Raw genomic sequence first — 21824 nt, forward strand, 5'->3', positions numbered from 1 at the left:
AATAAAAAATTATATTTTTTTAAATGACCTGTGGAATTTTTTTTTAATTATATTTTACTATTAATTGACATGAATTTAAAAAAAATAAAAATTAAATGACACATACATTTCATGTCAGCAAAAAAATACAAATAAAAATAAAAAACAGAGAATATTCATATTATAAGAGAAATTAAAAAATATATATTTTACCTGAGATAAAACAAATTTCGTTAACAAATATCATATATTTAACTCTAAATAGGGATGACAATTTGACTCATCTCCCAATGGTTATCCACAAAAATACTCACAATGAGTAGGATAAAAACCTGCATACATGGATACGGGCATGGACTTGGGTAATTATCCACTTAAATAAGTGGAGATGGACACCTTTGTATCCAACCCGCCATAAACCCAAATAATATATATTTATATATTTTAATTTATATTATTATATAAAAATAAATATGTGTCAATTTTTAAAAATATATCAATTTTAAATTACTACATGTTTATGTTTAATATAAGTGATCATTTATTTCATAATTCAACGGTAAATTTTTTTAAAAACTTTTTAATGTTGTTAAGAACTTAAAATAATATGATATTTTATACTTGACATATTTATTTTGATTAGAAATGCGGGTAACAGATAACGGATACGAGCCCTTACATACCTATAGACTACGAACACGGACGTGGTATCCAAATGGGTATGGGTTCGGAGACGGGGATTTTTTCCAACTGCGGGTACTATAGTACCCTACCCAAACTCTGTCTATTATCATCCTTAACTCTAAAATAATTGTTTTATTTGTAAAAAAAATTAAAATTTGATTGTTGTCGTGAATTAAAAGTAATTAAAAGTTTTTAAAAAATTGTTTTCTGCTAATGTGAAAAATACATGAAATACGAAAAATAAAGTTATTGATCTAATTATTAAAAATTAAAAATTTAACAACTACTTTTTAAATATTTGACATAAACTTATGATAAAAATAAGAGAGTGAATACATAGTTTAAATTTTGTAGTATTTATAAAATAATTCTCTTATTAATAAAATATTATAATAATAATTTATTTAATATAATATTGAATAGTTTATATTTTTAATTATACTATTAATTTGTATCGCATGATTATTAAAAGTTCATATATTATTAGATTTTAGTTTTTATATTCAGTTAGAATAAAAGTGCAACTCATACATATTTTACTTTAATGACAACAAAATATCCAACTATTAAATAACTCATACATTTTTTACTGATCGAAAATAATTGAAAATGTAACCACTATTAAATTGAGAAAATTTTACCTTGTACCCCTACAATTAATCCCATACCCCTACAAAAATTTAAAAATTCTCATTTTACCCTTAATTGGTTTTAACCAATTTACCATTTCATTTTTACCATTCAGTTGAAAATTGCAAAAATTACACTTTCACACCCCTCGCACCGGAACTCCTGCAAAAAGACTTCCGGTATGTATTTTTCCAAACCGGAAGACTTTTGGAAAGACTTCCGGAACACAAAAAAAGCAAACCGGAACACTTAAGGAAAGAGTTCCGGTTCACATAAAAAAAATTTCAAAAAAAATTTGCATACCGGAACTCTTTGGAGAAGTGTTCCGGTTTGCTTTTTTTGTGTACCGGAAGTCTTTCTTTAAGTCTTCCGGTACGTTTATTTATTTACTTTTTTATTTTTTTAAATTTTTTTGTTTTTTTTTTTACAGAAATGGAAATTTTTTCCAAAATATGTGTAGATACTACTGATGCGTTTATGACGACGGAAAGATTTGGTACACGAGAAGAGGTTATCAGATGGATTAAAGAGGTTGGAATCGACAATAAAGTAACTGTTATTATCAGTCGTTCAGATACTGAAACGGGGAAGAGAGGGAGAAGTAACAAAATAATATTTGGCTGTGATAAAGGTGGGAAACACAAGATTAGTGATAGTGGTACCCAAAGTGCGTCCAAGAAATGTGGATGTCCATTTAAAATCAGGTCGACTCCGGCGAAAGATGGATCTGGTTGGAAGATTGATGTAAAATGTGGGTTACATAATCATGGTTTACCTGATAGATTAGAAGGTCATTCGTTTATTGGTAGGTTGACCACAGATGAGAAGCAACATGTCGCTGATTTGGCAAAGAGACATGTAGCACCTAGAAACATTTTGCTTTCCTTGCAAGACAAGTTTCCTGAGAATGTCACTCGTATTACGCAAGTATACAAGCATAAGAGTGTGATAGAAAAAGAGATAAAAGGTCCAAGGAGTGAGATACAACATCTGTTTAAGCTTATTGAGGATGCAGGATATGTGTATTGGAGTAGAAAAAAGGATGACTCGGAAGTGGTGAGAGAGATATTTTGGGCACATCCTGATTCAGTGAAGTTGTTGAATATATTTCCGATTGTGTTAGTTATGGATAGCACCTACAAGACAAACAAATATAGACAACCTTTGTTTGAAATTGTTGGCATGACATCGACTGAGTTGACTTTTGCTGTTGGATTTGCATATATGGAGTCTGAGCAAACAGAGAATTTTTGCTGGGTATTGGAGAAATTAAAAGAGTTGTTTGTGAAGAAAGACATGTGTCCACAAGTGATTTTGACAGATAGAGATCTTGCTTTGATGAAAGCAATTGAAGTTGTGTTTCCCAACTCGATTAATTTGCTATGTAGATTTCACATTAACAAAAACGTTGGTGCCAAATGCAAACAACATGTGGTGAATGACCTGCAAAAGACGATAGACACATTATGGATGGAAGTTGTCTGGGCTAGTGATGAGGTTGAGTATGGTCAGCGGTTGCATCAACTTGAGCAAGCATGTGTTGATTATAGTGGATTTATTAATTATGTGAAAGACACATGGTTGACTCCACATAGGCATAGATTTGTTGGAGCATGGATTAATCGAGTCCTACATTTGGGTAACACAACGACTAATCGGTACGTCTTATAATTTTATATCTGATATTATTTTTATGTTTTTTTATGTGTTATTTTCAATATCTGATATTTTTAATACTTGATATTTTCAATATCTAATGGTATTTTTTATATCTGATATTTTTAGGGTTGAATCTGCTCATTGGAAGTTAAAGCAGATGTTAGGAAACAGTATAGGTAACATGGTCAAATGTTGGGAAGCCATGAATAACAACTTGAGGTTACAACTGGGAAACATTAGAGCTTCATTTCAAAAGAGTTTTTACGAAGTTGAGAACGCGCACGTAAGTCCCTTTTATGGTTATTTGCGTGGTTCCGTATCTCGAGCTGCTTTGAGACGTATTGCTGAAGAGTTATTGAGAGTTGATTATGTTGGAACTAACAGGCAAATATGTGGTTGTACTCTTAGAACATCTTATGGGTTACCTTGTGCTTGTGAGTTAGGAAGATACAGAGTAGGTGGTATACCGATACCCATTGATGTTGTTCATGTTCATTGGAGGAAACTAACTATGGAAGTTGAGTTAGAGATAGGTGAAGATGATGGATCAGAGGTGGATATGACGGCTGCAATGGATGAGTTGTGGAGACGATTTAGGTCATTAGATGTTGTTGGGAAAAGGGCATTAAGGAGTAGGGTATGTGAACTAGCATACCCAACAATGACAACATTGTGTCCACCACCTGAGAAAATAAAAACCAAAGGAGGAGTGAAGAAGAAAGGGAAAAAACCAGCAGATTATGATGTTTATAGGGACCCTTCGTATCATGAGTATGTTGATAAGGCATCTCAATCTTCACAAAGGCAATCTCAACCATCACAGACTTCGAAGAAGATCAAATTATCAAAGAAGCAACCACAATTCATTGTTCAATTTCCTAATCATATTAGGTCATACATTGAAGATGTAGTTAATGTTGAATCAGATGGTAATTGTGGATTTAGAGTCATTGCATCATTGCATGGATATGGTGAGGATGGTTGGTCAATGGTTCGCAGAGAGTTGGGGTTGGAATTAATAGACAAGGATAGGTCAACTTTGTATGACAAGTTATTTTCTAATCGGTTGTCAGCTGTGAGAGAATCTTTGATGATATAATCGTTTGGTTCACAGCCACCTGAAAAATGGATGAGTCTACCAGATATGGGTTACTTGATAGCGAATCGTTATAATGTTGTACTTGTCTGTTTAGGCAATTCGTGCATCACTTTCTTTCCGATGACAAGTTCACATTCACCAAATGTCTCTATTTATTGCATTGGTTTTGTTAACCAGAATCATTGGGTTCAGGTATGTATTTATATGTCTAAATATTTTAATTATTCCAGTTAATATTTTATGTTATATGACTTAATCTTTTAATTATTTTACTTTATCAGGTTAACATGAAAGAGGGGTTTCCATTGCCACCGGTCACATTAGATTGGAAGAAATTTCGTTCTCATATAGCAACTACTTGGATGCTAGGATTTGCAGGACGTATGCAACATTGGCAATTACTTACACCTGTATTAGCATGATTATGTAATCAAAACATAAATATGTAATCAAAACATGAAATCTATATTATTATGTCTATTATATTCAAAGCTTAATACATATAATCAATGTGAACGAGAAATATGCAAAGCTTCAAATAAATCAGAAAACTGTGGATCTTCCTCTTCAGCATTAACCTGTCTCAGATAGCGACGAATCAATGTAGATACACGAGCCCAATCAGGATCAGATGGCCCGGCGTCATATACAGGAACGGGTACCTCTCTAGGAGCGTCACGATGGGGAGGGACCAACCGTGGATGGGAAACACGATAATACCACTCCAGATAACCGTCTACTACCTCAGATGGAGTGGTGGCCACGGAAGATGAACCGATCACATCGACAACACTCTGATGGTAACTGATCCAATCAACATCAATATTCGTCGCCATCATACAATCCAGAGGTGGGGATGGAACATACTGCCTATACCCGAACTGACGTAAACATCTATCAGGCAAGTATGGAACAACTGTTTCACCCCACTTCAAACAGGCCCTGTAAAGACATATCTCATCAAATACACGCCATGCTCTATGATCCTCAAATGGTCGCCAGATGACGTCGGTAGGTGTCAGCTCGTCCAAAATAGGTCGTAAATCATCGACCTTCAGGACTCCCTGTCTATACGACCATCTCATCGCTCGGGGAAGACCATAGTTTCCAGCAGGATTCCAATTCTCCCCTCTTTTTCCAACAGTTGGAAAATACTCGTGAATCCAACACTGTTACAAAATAAAAACATAATAAATAAAACAAATTAAGTTACAATATTTTATAAAATGAATCCAACACTTAATTAACAAAATTAAATTATATACCTGTAGGAGAGTAGGATATCCACCTAGCTGTTTGCAACTGTACATGGACGCATCTCCAAGATATCGGTAGAGGGTAACTAGTGCAGCTGCTCCCCAACTATATCCTGAACATCCATCCAAGTCCCTAAATAGGAGGAGGTATCGTGCCTCTACAAGTGTAAAGGTCTTATCAGCAAATATGGTGGAACCCACCAACATCAATAGATATGCTCTAGTCGCATATGCCCAGCTGGAAGCAGCCCTATGATGTACGAATATATCATATAACCACTCCAACTTGTAATACGACCCCCTGCAGCTCCGAACATGTGACTGTGCCTGACCCTGTGACACTCCTAGGTAGTCAACAGCAAGTTCAACAGCTAGCTCTTCAGTCACATCCTGAGGACTCCAAAAGATACCCCTAATGGGCAAGTGAAGTAGACATGCGACATCATCTAAAGTAATGCTCATTTCACCAAACGACATGTGAAATGAAGATGTCTCTAGATGCCATCTTTCCATAAATGCAGAGACAAGATTTGTGTCTATCTTGTTCAGACTGGTTCTCTGCAGTGAAGCTAAACCGGATCTAGATACCCAACTCTCCATCTGTGGTGGAAGAGCCAATGGAACCCTAGAATTCAACTTCAGTCCATGTCCGGCAACCTTCAACTCTTTCTTTGGTCCTCTTTCCTAAAAACAATTAAAACACATATTAGAAAACAAATTATAAAATATTCAACTATTATTCATTTTCAAATATAGCCTGTTTACTTACCTCACCGAACCATATATGTCGAGCAACATGATGCTCGTACTTCACCAAAAGAGATGTATCGTACGGCCCTCCTGGATATCCAGTCGGCTCAGCTGCAGCTGCAGATGAAGATGCACCCCGATCTAACGTGCGGACTGGAATCCGGCCATCTGCACCTCTTCTTCGAACCACTGCAAAAATAATGTTAAAAAAAATAATTAAAATTAAAAAAAAAAAAAAAAAAAAAAACGTACCGGAACACTTCAAAGAAGAGTTCCGGTATACATCATCCAAACCGGAAGTCTTGAAGAAAGTGTTCCGGTATACAAGTATACAAACCGGAAGACTTTCTAGAAGACTTCCGGTTCAGTGTCCATAAAAACAACAAACCGGAACACTTTAGAGAAGTGTTCCGGTATACACTTTTCAAACCGGAAGACTTACTCTTAAGTGTTCCGGTATACAATGCAAAAACGCCAAAAAATTTTCTTCTCCGGAAGTCTTCAACGAAAATGGTAAAAAAAATTTGAAACGGAAAATATACCCTATTTATATGAGGGTATTTTGGTCAAAAAAAATTTAAATGTAGGGGTATGGGTACAATTGTAGGGGTATAGGGTAAAATTTTCTTAAATTGATTATATTGACTTATTTAATCTACTTCAACAATCTTTTTTGTCATCCATAGTGCTCTAAGAACAAGTTTAAAAATAATAATTGATAAAAATCAGAAGTGTGATTGAATGACAAATTGACAATAATAAAAACTCGTTACACTAGAGTGACACTATAAAAACTCTTACACTAATAGTGTATCTAAATTAAATCTATATTATTATTGATTTCTCCATCCCTACAAGTATATACCTATATGCTAAAAGATTTCAATGATATTTGATATGTATTGGTTTGGCAGCTAGTTCTTTGAAACAACAAAAAATTTTTTTTGACTTATTCATGAATGATATTATTTAATTTACATTTAAAATAAATAGTTCACTTACACCTTTGAACACAAGATGGCTTTGGTCAAAAACTCTAATACATATTAGATATTACAGATACTAGTATATCATAAAAATGACTGTTAAAAAGCAAAAGAACATCTGTAATTTTAATATGGAGTGGAAGATAAATATTGTTCGGCTCCTGATGCAGGTATAACCTTCTCCTCAAGTACCAAATTTTTATATGGATTCATGCTTTTCTTCCCTCTATGCCCCGCTTTAAGAATTCCAACCTTTTTCTGTAATCAACCACATGATATAAACATCATATTTTAAATGTTGAAAAGACATTAACACTACCATGGAAAGAGTAATCATACTAATACTAATTACCACACGTAACTAAGGATATTGTCAAGCCATATGCAAACTATTCAATATTCCAACAAGCATGGTTGATAACAATAATTTGCAATAGGTACTAAGGGTATGCAACTTAATTGCAATGCTTGAAGTATTATTGAACTAGTAAGTTATAGCTTCTCTTTTAATTCTTCTATTTATACTCTTACTGTTTGAATAAAATTTTAATATTTACAAAAACACAATTATAGATGATAAACATTACTTAGAATCCGTAAGGCGGCCATGCAAGCTCCATCTTTGGCGGAAACCTTCAATGCCCTCAACTCCACTAGCAAGAATCGAGCGCCTATGCATTCAAATGAATTTGTGTGAAAGCCAGATACATTGAAAATTTCAACAGAAAATTGTTATGATAACCAGATACATTGAAAATTTCAACAGAAAATTGTTATGATAACCAGATATCAAATATTTCAACATCATATAGCCGGCATCAAATAATTAGTGTAAAACCCAAAGTGACAGAGAGATAATGTCAGCCTAGAGAAATATGGAAGACAGTAAGGCAATCCAACTGCAATTATGAACGTATTTCTTTTGAAGAGAGATAATATACAGTGCTAAGGAAAGTAAGGCATTTCGATTGACTTTTTTTTGTTTTAAATATTCATCTCCAAATGTTACAAAATCAGAATAACGAAATCTTCCCTAGCTTCAGGGGTGGCAATTGAACTCTTGTACGGAGACAAGTTCAATTATACTTTCTGTAGAACAATATGTTGCTGGAGTTCTTAAAAACAAAAGCAGAAATATGATAATTAAAAAATTTTAATCATGTTAGTAGAAGCTGCGCTCCAGAAATTTCATGGTTTGGTATCTTAGAAAAAATTACAGATTCAAAGATTTTCTATTTGCCAAACATGGACTGCAACAATTAATCGAAGATACCTCTCCAATGATGTAACTTCTCCCTCAAGCTGAGTAGTCCTCTCCTTCGCTGCATCTAAAGGCAATGATGAACCCAATTTGAATTCACTATCTTGAAGCCGATTTCTTATCTCCTTATCCTGCAATTTTTTTTCTAAAGTAAAAATGAAATAAACATGATGATTGTAGATATGATAAAACTGAATAGTTGTTATCATGTCTCTATCTCAAATATTACAGTGAGTAATGCAAGATGTTCAAATTGCATATAAAAGGTAAATATCAGTTGAAGTAGTTAAAGAAATAGAGTTAAGAGGAAGAGAATATAAGTATTTGATACAATGATCTCACCCTTCTTTCAGCACATTGTTTATATAGAGCAATCTCGTCTTGACAGAATGGTTCAATGTCATTGATTTGCAAGCCTAAAAGATATGAATAAAGATTATAAGATTTGAATATGAGAATGTTATAATAGATATTACTGAATTAGGAGAGACTAAGAGACATTTAGGTTAAACCGTGTTTTAAAAGCACTACGGAGACTTTATTACATAGAGAGAGATTACAACTAATTACATGATATAATCGATGTGGGACTATTCTATATACAAATATTCTCAACACTATATATTTACAAATATCAACAGATATCTAATGTGAGCATTTTGAGCGAACAAAAATTATGTAATGTCATTTTCCATATTTATTAGTGGGTTAAATCTTGCCTAAGTTTAATACCATAACCTCTCCACTCTGTTCAGACTCGATAGATGTAAGTTATAAAGGCCAAAATGTGGTTACTCATTTTTTCAGTTTTCACCCGTATTTAATTCCACATCTTCAATCATACAAAATCGTATGAACACCAGGGGTGCCATTGCGAAAAACTATATATCTGAGGAGGCAGGACCACTCATTGGCCAGGCAAAGAAACTCCCAGCAAAGCTTTAGCAACATGTCAAGCAACAGTTACAATCTTTAGTGTTGTCATGTCTCACCCCAAACAAAATGTCTGACCCATTTATCCCTGTTTTTGAGAAGAGTGACAGACCAAGCATAAAGATGGAAGCTATAAAGAAGCACACTTTGATGGATAGCATGGAACACTCCAAGAACTGAGCTGATGTTAGCAATTGGTTAGGGAGAGGAAAGGCTTTCAAATCCCAGTCAATTGCAGTAGGAAGAATAGCCATTGCAGTATTTGTAATCTTTGCTCTCTGACATTGTTTCTAGAGTATTCCTTTAATACAGATCTAGTCAATTCAGCATATTAAATTGATTTAGATATCACTTCTAACAACTTAGTCTTTATTCTATCAACAATAGGCAGAAGATTAACTGTCCTAGTGTTACCAAGGCTAGTAATCTGATCAAATGCAAGCTCATAATGCTTAAAAAGAGACCCCTCTTATTAGTCTACAAAAGATAAAGATGTCATCTGACTACGGCTGGGCAGAACAAACCCTCTGCTACCTACCATCAGAGAGAGATAAACATCCTCAATTAACTTTGAAATACCTCTTGCTTAACACTTTCTCGAAGAGACATAAATGTAAAGGGACAAGGGTCATTTTACTGGCAGCTATTTTCAGAAGGAAACAAGCTACTAATTATTAAATGAGTGCAACACATGAATCTCAGTGTCTTCTGATGAATAAAGAACAAGATCATTGTTTTTCAAAAGTGAGATCTTCTTAGTTACATAACTTACATTTCTAATCTGAGAGACTTAATGAAAGATGTAGTATTTCTGTCTCCCAGAGCAAATTCTACATTTTTCTCTCCAGTATCTCTCTTTGAAAGAAAGAGCCTACTGCAGTTGTAATTGGTCATTCCATTCTCTAACAAAAAGCTCATTAGAGCAGACATGAGAGTTGATTTCATCTTAAATCTGATTCATTGTGACCATAACAGACTCAACTCTTTTATGAATATCTCCAAAAGCATTTTTATCGTCATCAAATCCAAGTATAAAGGAATGATTTTTTTTTGAATTGTAAATGGGAAGAAATAGCATCAAATATCAATTATTAAAAATAATATAAAATATACTTTTTGCATGATAAAAACAATTAAAATAAGCTTATAACTAAATAATATTTTCTTTTGTATGCATGCTAGTTTTCTTGTATTATCATTTCTTCTCCAACACATTTTTGTTTTTAATTTTCTAATTTTTATGCATATTAATTATTGGGGTTTCTGTGTTATCACTTCTCTAAATTGTCAAAAACCCAGCAGGAAAACTGATTTTTGTGACAAAAGTAACTAGTATATGTGATCTATACCAATTTGGTGAGGAGTAAAGATTCACATTATTCAAAAGGTTCTAATTTTATGTAACCAAAGGAAACAAAAAATAACTGCCACAGGCACAGTTACGCCTGGTTAAAAAAAAGAGAGGATAACAATGACTTACACAAAAATAGATTCCTCAGAATTCCATCACATAGATCAACACCTTGGAGCACATGCGAAGCTATTTCCGGCGGTACTATTGGTGATGGAGGACCCATCATTAGATCATCACCAACCAAAATAGTTTCCTCCATAGTTGGCTGTGAATCAACTGAAACCCACGCATATAAGCATAGTAACAAATTTTACGACCTGAGACAAAAACAGCTTCACACCAAAATGAAGTAAATAATTTGTATGAGAGATCACATACCATCCATGGTTGCTTTCTGGGAATCCTTTCTGCAAAGATGCTTCTTTTTCTTCTTTATATAGAAGCACAGGGAAGACAATTACTGAAACAAAATCGAGCAGGAGTTTCAATATTACCATTTTGATATTTGGTTACTGCTTAATGAAGAAATTATTATAAATACAGCTTTGCAAACACAAAGATAATGTTTGGCCTAAAAATGATTGTGCCTAATGGTGGTATTTATTTTGGATTGTAGCCAACAGCCCAGTCACAGTTCAGTTCAAAATGAAAACAGAACCGAACCAGGTTTGTTGATGGTGGATGTCAACGGATTTTGGCAGGAGGCTGAAAATCCACAACTGAACATGCCACTGCGGCCTACGTAACCACCATGACGGACAACCAATCACATATTTCCTATGGCTGTAGTAAAAAAACAGCGAAGCCATTCCGACATGGCCTCCATTTAACAATGCTGAATCGAACCTTCAGTGTCAAGAGAGCTTAATCAAAACAGTTATTTATCTAGGTGAAGCAGTTCATGAACTGGCGTGCTGATAACCAATCAAAACAGTTCATGAACTACCAGGTGCCAACAACAAGTTGAAGGTATTTGGATAATTTTCTAACCGGGCAAAGGTTTATGATACAAATTATTATAAAATATCAAAAGAAACAATGTATCATACACTACAAACCCACATATATCCTTGCAATTCGAGTGGGAATATTGTATTAAACTCCAAAATCTAATTATTTACTAAATTGCCGTTCAAACTTATTTATTTATTCACAGGATTCCCGCAACCATTGCATTAATACAACTTTAGGTCTGATGACGCCATTAGCAAACAAATTAACAGCAGTTGCAAACTTCCAAACTCCATTTGAAGCCTCCAACCATAAAAGTGAATTATATATTTTTGAAGTATTCGACCACAAAAGTGTAGTAAATTGAATGCCCTAATTATGAATTCATAAATGTATGGTAGGAAAGCTAATTAAGGAAATGGTAAGTAAATGAATGACTAGGTGTTTGTGATTGAGAATACTTACAGTCGAGATGAGAGTGAGACGACGACGGCTGAATGGGCGTCGCTTGGTTGAAAGAAAACTGTGAAGTGTAAGATACTAAAAATCCAAGGTACGAGCAGCCATATGAAATCAATGAACTAATATTCAGAAATTTAGGGATTGGAAGAGCTACTGCTTGGAGATGGATTGTCTGACTTCCGCGTGGTAAAGGCACGGTAACATTCTTTCGTTCTGGTCCTTTCGATTCATCATACGCCTTTACAAGCACCACGTGGTCAATTACTTACTTTGGTCTTGTATGAAAACAACCAGTAAGAGACCGTGCGTCCGCTTGAGTCTCGCAATATTAGTACAATTTAAACAAAACAAAAAATTTAGTAGAAAATGTTATTTTATTTGATAAAGATAACGTATAATTAGATACTTAGATAAGGGAATTAATTTTAAAACTAACTGTGGAACAATTAATATAAAAATGTTAATAATAAAGGAAAAAGATTAATAAAATAATCTAATTTTTTTTAATATTTAATATTTATATAAAATAAATTAAATGAAAAAAAATTGATCATTTTAATTACTTTAATAATAATATTTTGTAGTTATTAAAATAATAAAACATAGTAATGAAAATATTTTGTTAAACATAGAGACGATATATGAAATGACGAAGTTTCGAGAAAGTTATGAAAAGTATAAATCTGTTAAAAAAAATATTGTTGGGATTTAAAAATTCAAGACGGAAGTTGTTAATGAACTTGTACAAATATTATTATAATTATCTATTTATTCAATCAAATTTTTTGAAAATCTCAAAGATTTTAGTGAAATTTTTATAAATTAAATATCATTGTACTAAAAAAAACGTATCACCTTAATAAAATATTTAAGATTTTATTTGAATTTTAAAAAATATCATTGAATAAAAAATTAGCTTAAAAACGTCTTTTAAATTTATTTAAAATTTCAATTTAACATATATTCATCCTCAGTCATGTACTCCATTTCTTAAGTAAATAACGATTTATACATTGTAATTCCATTAATAATCACCATTCTCCTAATGTAATAAAACCCATAAAAAGAACAAACGTATCAATGGGATACAACCTCAATTTAAGAAAATGAATTATCTTCAACTAGTTTTTCATCAAATTTTTATGTACAACAATCGCCACCCTAAGATACCCATTCCATGTTTATTATTGAACTATAAAACATTGTTTAATTATTTATTGTCTACCTACTATGTTTTCTATTATCCAAATAATCACCAATCAAAATTTTGTGCAATTCATATGCATCTTTAAGAAAAGTAAATGTTTCTTCTAATGAATCACCGACCTTGTTGGCATTGATAAGGAACTCAATTCCTTTCTTAGACTTCCTATTAAAAAGTGATATACCTTCCTAACATAAACTTGTATTAGATTATTTGATACAGCCAAATCAAGAACAAAAATATACTTCTCAAAATTGTATTCATTCCTTACCCAAAATTCCAGTTTATAAGTCTGGCATTCCTCAATAGTTAAAATATCAGATTCATCATTTTGGGTTTCAACTTTTTTAGCTGAATAAAAATTCGGAATCAGCAATTATTTGTTCATTCAGTCTCTCATTGATTTTCGAACACAAACCAAGCTTTTCATAGCTTCAACTTTTAGTACCACCTCATTAGGTGGCAAAGCTGTGGTTGTAACACCAGGAGGAACACCTTGAGTAGTTTTAAGAAGTTCATTAACCATCCTAAGAAGTGTTGGATTAATTTATTATTAATCAGGTGTGACTCATGTCAACAATATTTGACTTAAATAAAAGACACCTAAATGTGATGATTATTTTGGTAGATGGGTAATTAAGTCAATGGGGTTTTATTTTGAAATTCAAAATACAAATCCCTCTTCTCTCTCTTCATGACTGTTGGGACATGACTCTTGGGGTGTAATATGACTGTTGGAATAAAGTGTCTATAAAAGGACACATTTAGGCAACCAACATCAAATTTTCTCATTCCTTCTCATTTTCTCACAAATACACAAAAGTATCTTCATCATCAAAGATATAAATAAGGAAGAAGGAAGAGAGGAGAAAACAATTGCAAACAAGGATCAATAAATCAGACAAGAATCGACGTCATGGATCCGGGTACGCTTTTACGGTTTTATTTATAGAATCTAAAACACTGTGAAAATCATGATATCAAGATCCAAAACATAAAATTTTGCTAACAGTTGGTATCAGAGCTTTGTTACCGGTATTATGATTTTTCGGTGTTTTAAAATTGTGTATCGTTATTTTTTTTTAATAGATATAATTTATTGTTTTGAAATTATTATATTAAAAATTTGCAATAAGTGATCAAATTTATTAAAGTGTATAATTTTAATCCGATGCTATACAAATAACATGTTTATGTTAAATAATAGTATTTATTATTATAAGATATATAGAGATCATCCAAAGATGAATCATGACTTATAATTAATAAAATTAAAGTTTTTATCATACTTGTTGCTTGTATATCCAAAGATAGACATGCATGTTCTTTTGAGTATGTTATTGAAATGTATGTAGATATCACCCAAAGGTGAATTTAGATACATGATTAGAGTTACAATTAGTTTGAATCCATGAAGCTTATTCAAAGCATTAACGCATGAGCACGTGTAAATGTTTGCAGTTGCTACTAATATGTTTGCCTTGGGCAACGCAATGACAAAGTTCAATGGGCTAAACTATGCTGATTGGTCTGAAAAGATTCAGTTTCAACTGGGTGTTATGAAAGTGTATATGGCTCAACCTGAAGGTTTTGTTACTGCAGGGAAAGAAAATTTAGTGTGTAAATTAAAGAAGTCAATATATGGATTAAAGCAGGCTTCTAGACAATGGTATCTTAAATTTAACAATACTATTTTGTCATATGGTTTTGTAGAGAACACTGTAGATCGGTGTATCTATATGAAGGTCAGTGGAAGAAAATTCATAATTTTAGTCTTATATGTTGATGATATTTTACTTGCTGCCAATGATTTTGCTTTGTTACATGATGTAAAGAAGTTTCTCTCCAATAAATTTGAAATGAAGGATATGGGTGAGGCATCATATGTGATAGGAATAGAAATATTCCGTAATAGATCACAAAGACTATTGGGAATGTCTCAGAAAGGCTATATAAATAAAATTTTAGAGAGATTCAGAATGGACAAATGCTATGGAGGGACAGTTCCTATTCAGAAAGGGGACAAGTTTAGTCAAATGCAATGTCCCAAAAATGAATTAGAGCGAAAAGAAATGGAGTCTATTCCCTATGCATCAGTGGTTGGGAGCTTGATGTATGCCCAAACATGTACCCCGCCGGATATTAGTTTTGCTGTTGGTATGTTAGGTCGATATCAAAGTAATCCTGGAATGGATCACTGGAAAGCTGCAAAGAAAGTTCTTAGGTACTTACAAGGAACCAAAGATTACATGCTCACATATAGAAGGTCAGATCACCTTGAAGTGGTTGGCTACTCAGATTCAGACTTTGCAGGATGTGTGGACTCAAGAAAATCCATATTTGGATATGTTTTTCTTCTGGCTGGAGGAGCAATATCATGGAAGAGTGGAAAACAGTTCATCATTGCTACTTCTACTATGGAGGCAGAATTCGTGGCATGCTTTGAGGCCACAATTCAATCATTATGGTTGCGGAACTTCACCTTAGGGCTTGGTATTGTCGACAGTATAACTAGGCCGCTAAGGATTTATTGTGATAATTCTGCAGCTGTGTTCTTCTCTAAGAATGATAAATATTCCAAAGGTGCTAAACACATGGAATTGAAATACTTATCAGTGAAAGAAGAAGTGCAGAAACAAAAGGTGTCATTTGAACATATTGGAACAAATTTAATGATAGCGGATCCGTTAACTAAAGGTTTACCGCCCAAAACATTTATTGGTCATGTAGAAAGGATGGACATTATGTAAAAGTCCTTGTTAACATTGTATTATTTTTGGTATATATACAAGTATAGTTTAATGTTTGTATTGTATGACAATTGTGAATTCAATTAAAGTTATGTTTCTGTTGAGTTTTGACATCCATATTATATTATACATGTTATTGTAATATGTGATGACTAAGTGTCTTTGAAAAGACATGAGAGACACATTATTGTATCCCCTAAAGTTATTTGAATTGAATTGATTTGTGATACATGAAAGGAATCAAGTTGATGAATAATTTGTGACCGCCATGATCCGATCATTTCAATTCATTAAAGATAATAACTTGGTGCTTTCAATGAATGGTGCACAATTATGGTATAAGATTGAAACATCAAGATGTCACATGAGTCAAGTGGGAGACTGTTGGATTAATTTATTATTAATCAGGTGTGACTCATGTGAACAATATTTGGCTTAAATAAAAGACACCTAAATGTGATGATTATTTTGGTAGATGGATAATTAAGTCAATGGGGTTTTATTTTGAAATTCAAAATACAAATCCCTCTTCTCTCTCTTCATGACTGTTGGGACATGACTCTTGGGGTGGAATATGAATGTTGGAATAAAGTGTCTATAAAAGGACACATTTAGGCAACCAACACCAACTTTTCTCATTCCTTCTCATTTTCTCACAAATACACAAAAGTATCTTCATCATCAAAGATATAAATAAGGAAGAAGGAAGAGAGGAGAAAACAATTGCAAACAAGGATCAATAAATCAGACAAGAATCGACGTCATGGATCTGGGTACGCTTTTACGGTTTTATTTATAGAATCTAAAACACTGTGAAAATCATGATATCAAGATCCAAAACATAAAATTTTGGGTTTCAACTTTTTTAGCTGAATGAAAATTCGGAATCACCAATTATTTGTTCATTCAGTCTCTCATTGATTTTAGAACACAAACCAAGCTTTTCATAGCTTCAACTTTTAGTACCACCTCATTAGGTGACAAAGTTGTGGTTGTAACACCAGGAGGAACACCTTGAGTAGTTTAAAGAAGTTCATTAACCATCCTAAGAAGAACACGATGATAAGATATAAAATATACAGAATAATCAAGAGCATAGAAATGTGATTGAACTTTAGAAGAGGAACTGAACTGACATTGATGGTTGCTTGAAGCTATTTGGAGGAATAAGCATTACCACCCAAAATCGTCACCAACAGAAGCAAGTTGTTTCACGATCCCATCAACCTATTTCCACAACAATCTTCACCAAATTGCAATAATCACCAAACACAATTAAGTATATTTCGCTGCTTATGGTGCAAATTATTGAGAAATCATTCATCTATGTAACAAACAAAAGCATTTTGAATTCCCCTTATATTTATATACCAATACCATGATAACTACAATAACGAAGATGTGTAGAGCAAAAAAATTCAGTTCATATATGAAGAAAAGAAAACATAGATAATGCACGAACCTTTTCAACTCTTGAAGTAACTTCCTCCCTTCACTTTTCACTATTTTCCCCTTTAAGATTTTAAAATAGAGAGATCAAAGTTGTTCTTTCTCAAGGCAGACCAAATATAATCAATTTTAGTAAGAAAATCACATCAACCTCCTTAAGCATAATTATGCATTTTATGGTGTGTCTTTTTGTGGTAGAATTGATTTCGAATCAATTGATTCTAGAAAATTGTTCCTAACTAAAATAAGTTAAATGTAAAGTGCTTTATTTTTTGATACAATTGTGTAAAATTAGTTGTTTCAAATTTGAACTACAATTAGAATCAAATTAAGAAAAAAATTCAAATACTAACTTCAATTAGAATCAATTTAGGAGAAAATCAATTATGTTTGAAAAATACAAAAATATCAAAATCAATTACCAATATTTGAAATCAACTTTGTCTCCTTCAAAACAAATACACTCAATTACTTCATTTAATAATACTATAAAAAAACGAGTGAAAACAATCAAATTAGAGGCACTAAATAACCATGCTAATTAGTTTTAATTAGGATAAAAATGTATAAATGCCGGTAATTTATTTTCTTGTATTGATAGTAACCTTTTCAATTATTGAAGTAACTTATTCTAAACTCTTTTCACTATCTTTCACTTTAAATTTTAAAATATGGAGATCAAAGTTGTTCTTCCACAAGACACCAAAGAAGTTGTACTTATGCATGTCCACACATATTCCTCAAACCAGTTGAACTTTCAATCAAATCCTGAAAATGAATAATTCATTTTTATATAACCAACCAACCAAAAGAAGTAAAAGGGGCTTTAAATACCTCTTCCTCAAAAGCTTTAAGTCGTGTCTCGACATCCAATGAATCATCCTGCAAGATAAACCAATATATTGCCCTCAAATATAATCCATATATTATATAAGAAAATAACATGTTGTGAAAAGCACAGTATCCATCTATAATATAAGAAAATAACATGTCGTGGAAACACACTAATGTCATTCCCTTAAAAATGGACGGATCATCTATTTGAGGACATTTTGTGTCCAAAAAATTTAGTTTTTGCATCCAAACTAGCATTTTTAAATATATCATTTTGTATCAACTCTCAATCCTTTTGGTTTAATTCAAATAACACATACTTGTCCAAGTTGTAGTTTCAAACCAACTTTCTGATTTTCAATCCTTTAGAAGTTTTGTTTCCCACTGCAACTTTTTTCTCTCTCCGAACTAAACAATCTAAATAATCCACCAACCCTCGTTTTTCTCTCTCAGAACTCATTGTATGTTTCATCTTGTCTATCTACACTCTCTAACTACAACATCTCATATCAATTTTTGCCATCAACAACATCAATTAATCTGAATAAAACACAAAGCTTTAACATGGTTGTCCTTCATCTTCATTCTTCTTGATCTTCTATTTTCTGTATTTTTTTTTGTTTTCCATTCTGATTGATCATAGTTTTTTTTGTTCGTCCTAAAACCCAGATCTGTTATCTTAGTTTGATTTATTACATATTTGGCAGATGATGATCTAGAAGTGAATGCATATTTTTGGGTTTTGTATAGATTTGTATAGATCTGCGTATAACGTTTTGATTTTTAGAGTTTTTGTTATATCTTCTTGTGTTGCTTCTTGCTCAGATCTGCACTGGTTTGTTCTTGTTGCTTCTACTGCTGAGTTTCATTGGCAGATTAAGCTTATTAATTGTTATCACAGTTGTTTCTATGGAGGAATTGAGTTACGGTGAGCTTATTGTACTATTTCCATTGTTTAATCTACATGAGATTTTATGAATTCTGAAATGAGAATGATATTTTTATCTTTTTTTAACCTCATAAACATTTTGAAGAACTTGAAGCACCATAAGAATAAAGATCTTCTTAAAGGACAAGCTGCCAAAAGTTAGAAGTTGTGCTTTCTGTTTCATTATGAAGTAGATCTTTTTGTTTGGAGATTTGTTGTCACTTATTTATCTTATGTTTCCTCATTTTTTTGTATTATAGTAGGATGAAAAATGTTCATTAATTGTTAACTGAGAAATAGATGTTGTCAATTGTATCTGTCATGATTGTGATTTTATTATTTAGTGGTTTCCATTTTGAATTTGTAATAATATAATCAAAATTTGTTTTGATTGAAGGCCCTCTGGTAATAAATTCAGAGAGCTTATGGGCCAGTTTGTTTTAGCTTTAAAAAAATGGATTTTTTTATTTTTGAAAATGGATTTTACAAATATGTTTTTTAAAATATTATAAGTTTTTCTAAATTTATATTTTATAAATTAAAAGATTGAATTGTTCATTATATAACATAAATATACATTATTAAAGATCAAAACATTGTCAAAATCACAATTTTAAAAAAAAATTGTATTTCAAAAATGATTTTTAGAAAAAGTTATTTGAAATAGCTTCAAAATTAAGTGATTTTTTGAAATTTTGATATTCAAAAAAAGTTTCGATAAAATGATAAAATACCTAAAATAACATTTTTAGAATAACTATTCAAACAAAATTTTCATTAGAAGCTTTTATGATAATATTTAAATTGTGATAATAACTATGAAAAAGAAAATTTTCCTTACTTATAATATTTAAATTTTCCATTACTTTATCAGGGTGGTGCAACTTAGGTGAGATTTCAACCTGGTTTGGGAAAGCTTCTTGCAGCAGCAGTAAATAATCTAATACTCATTCTTGACGCAAAAAATTTGAGATGCATAATTAAATTGCAGGTAAGCTGTGAATTTAGTGTCTGCGTACGTCTGTTTGTGAGCATGCTTTTGAACTGAAATGAAAGTAGTGACACCGATAGATATTCTAAGGCGAGCAAAAGCTAATGTCATAGTTTCTTATGCTAAGAAAACTCTTGGATATAGTGGATAGAACGTGTAGCATAGATACTGGTTGATGGAAAACAAGGCCATGTTGATGTGTGTGTCATTGAATTTGGTGGAACTATAGGTAAACTATTATTTTCTGGACAAATTCGAATAAATATTAGATGGTGGTGCATTGTTGTTGTAAATTAGGTTTAACTGATGTCCATAATTTTCTAAGCTTATTATATATGAAGATCTGAATTATTTCTTCAACTGAAGCAGCTGAATTGGCTTCCATACACATCCTTTAGGTAGTGCAATATTTGTTCTCTGCTTTGTTAAATATGAGTTAGTTTGACATATGTGTTGCTTATTTTGATGATTGCATCTATATTTAAGTAAATGTGTTTGTTCTGACAATATAATTTCATAAACCATGGTGATATAGAATGATTTGGAGATGTTGGTGCCTTAGATAATAATGTTGAATCCTTTCTATCAAATGACGAAGGAGATGGGGATAGTGTCTATGGGGCTATCAAACAAAGCCCGGATGAGCAACCAAAAGAGTATTCGAAAGGTAATCTTTATTTATAAGTGTGTATTTCTGCTCTGTTTGGGAAGTATTATGGGAAAGTATGACTCAATACACTTTTATTTCAGGTTTCACCTTTGATGAATTTTGTTGCATAAGAACAAGGAACAAAATTACTTACTGTCACTTTTCTTCAGATGTAAAGTTGCTAGCCATTGATGGGGATGACAAGAAGGTAATTTGCTTTCATAATAAGGATATTGTGCCATATTCAACTTATGAATTCTAATAACTGTATTCATTACTTTTTTGGGGGGAATTTATTAGGTTGTCATGTGGAATATGGACACTTTACAGACAGAGAGAACTATTAAAGAACACAAATTGGTTATTACAGATGTTCATTTTAGAACAAATTCATCTAAGTTGGCGACTCCCTCATGTGACAAATATGTGCGGTTATGTGACCGCAGCCAATGTAACATAACAAATTTTTATCAATTTACCTATTACTATATAATCATTTATTAATGTTCACCAATGTTATGTGTCCCTAATATTCATCACCATCGGTTGTTTCATGGAGGTAGTGCAAAAGTGAGGTTTCAGCCTCGATTGGGACAGTTACTTGCAGCAGCTTCTGATCAAGTGGTGTCTATTTTTTAGGTCGAAACTAACAGACAAAATTACTCACTCTAGGTAAAAGATTGAGTTTCTCTATATAGCTATCATGATGTTTTTCAGTTAAAATTTTTTATGTGGATTTTATATTTAAATCATTTGTCATTGTAGGGTCATCCTGAACCGATAAATAATTTTTTTGGGATGCTATTGGAGATATGTTGGCATTTGTTAGTCCAAATTCGGTGAAGATATGGAATATGACACCAGGAGGTTGAGTTCAGGAGCAAAAATGAATCTTCTGATCTTTGGATTGTCTGATCTATGAATGTTTTGGTTACAAAATTTCCTTGCAGTTTACTCATGATTCCTATTGCTACAGATATTGTGAGCAGTGTGGAGTTCTTTACAGGGGCTAAGG

At 32.4% G+C, this 21824-nt stretch overlaps 2 protein-coding genes across 2 annotated transcripts; both read right to left on the reverse strand.

Moving 5' to 3' along the window:
• Nucleotides 1-4495: 4495 nt before the first annotated feature.
• Nucleotides 4496-6249, reverse strand: LOC127121346 (protein MAIN-LIKE 1-like). The gene is made up of 3 exons (XM_051051865.1): nt 6077-6249; nt 5317-5991; nt 4496-5220 (listed from the first exon to the last, which is right to left on the reverse strand). The coding sequence occupies exons 2-3, from the start codon at nt 5905-5907 to the stop codon at nt 4558-4560; spliced, it is 1254 nt and encodes a 417-aa protein (XP_050907822.1). The 5' UTR covers nt 5908-5991; nt 6077-6249; the 3' UTR covers nt 4496-4557.
• Nucleotides 6250-7006: 757 nt separating this feature from the next.
• Nucleotides 7007-12202, reverse strand: LOC127119130 (uncharacterized). The gene is made up of 7 exons (XM_051049320.1): nt 12008-12202; nt 10970-11051; nt 10718-10867; nt 8647-8720; nt 8317-8435; nt 7631-7714; nt 7007-7301 (listed from the first exon to the last, which is right to left on the reverse strand). The coding sequence occupies exons 2-7, from the start codon at nt 10974-10976 to the stop codon at nt 7253-7255; spliced, it is 483 nt and encodes a 160-aa protein (XP_050905277.1). The 5' UTR covers nt 10977-11051; nt 12008-12202; the 3' UTR covers nt 7007-7252.
• Between the last annotated feature and the right edge of the window lie 9622 nt (nt 12203-21824).

The sequence above is a fragment of the Lathyrus oleraceus genome, chromosome 2, assembly GCF_024323335.1.
Source record: "Lathyrus oleraceus cultivar Zhongwan6 chromosome 2, CAAS_Psat_ZW6_1.0, whole genome shotgun sequence".
Taxonomy (NCBI): Eukaryota; Viridiplantae; Streptophyta; class Magnoliopsida; order Fabales; family Fabaceae; genus Lathyrus; species Lathyrus oleraceus.

Coding starts and splice junctions, on each gene's coding strand:
- LOC127121346 (XM_051051865.1), bottom strand. CDS start 5,907: ATGGAGAGTTGGGTATCTAGATCCGGTTTAGCTTCACTGCAGAGAACC. Junction 5,221..5,316: donor GATATCCTACTCTCCTACAG/GTATATAATTTA, acceptor ATTTTGTAACAG/TGTTGGATTCACGAGTATTT.
- LOC127119130 (XM_051049320.1), bottom strand. Junction 7,715..8,316: donor GAAGTTACATCATTGGAGAG/GTATCTTCGATT, acceptor TTGAATGCATAG/GCGCTCGATTCTTGCTAGTG. Junction 7,302..7,630: donor GGCCGCCTTACGGATTCTAA/GTAATGTTTATC, acceptor GGTTGATTACAG/AAAAAGGTTGGAATTCTTAA.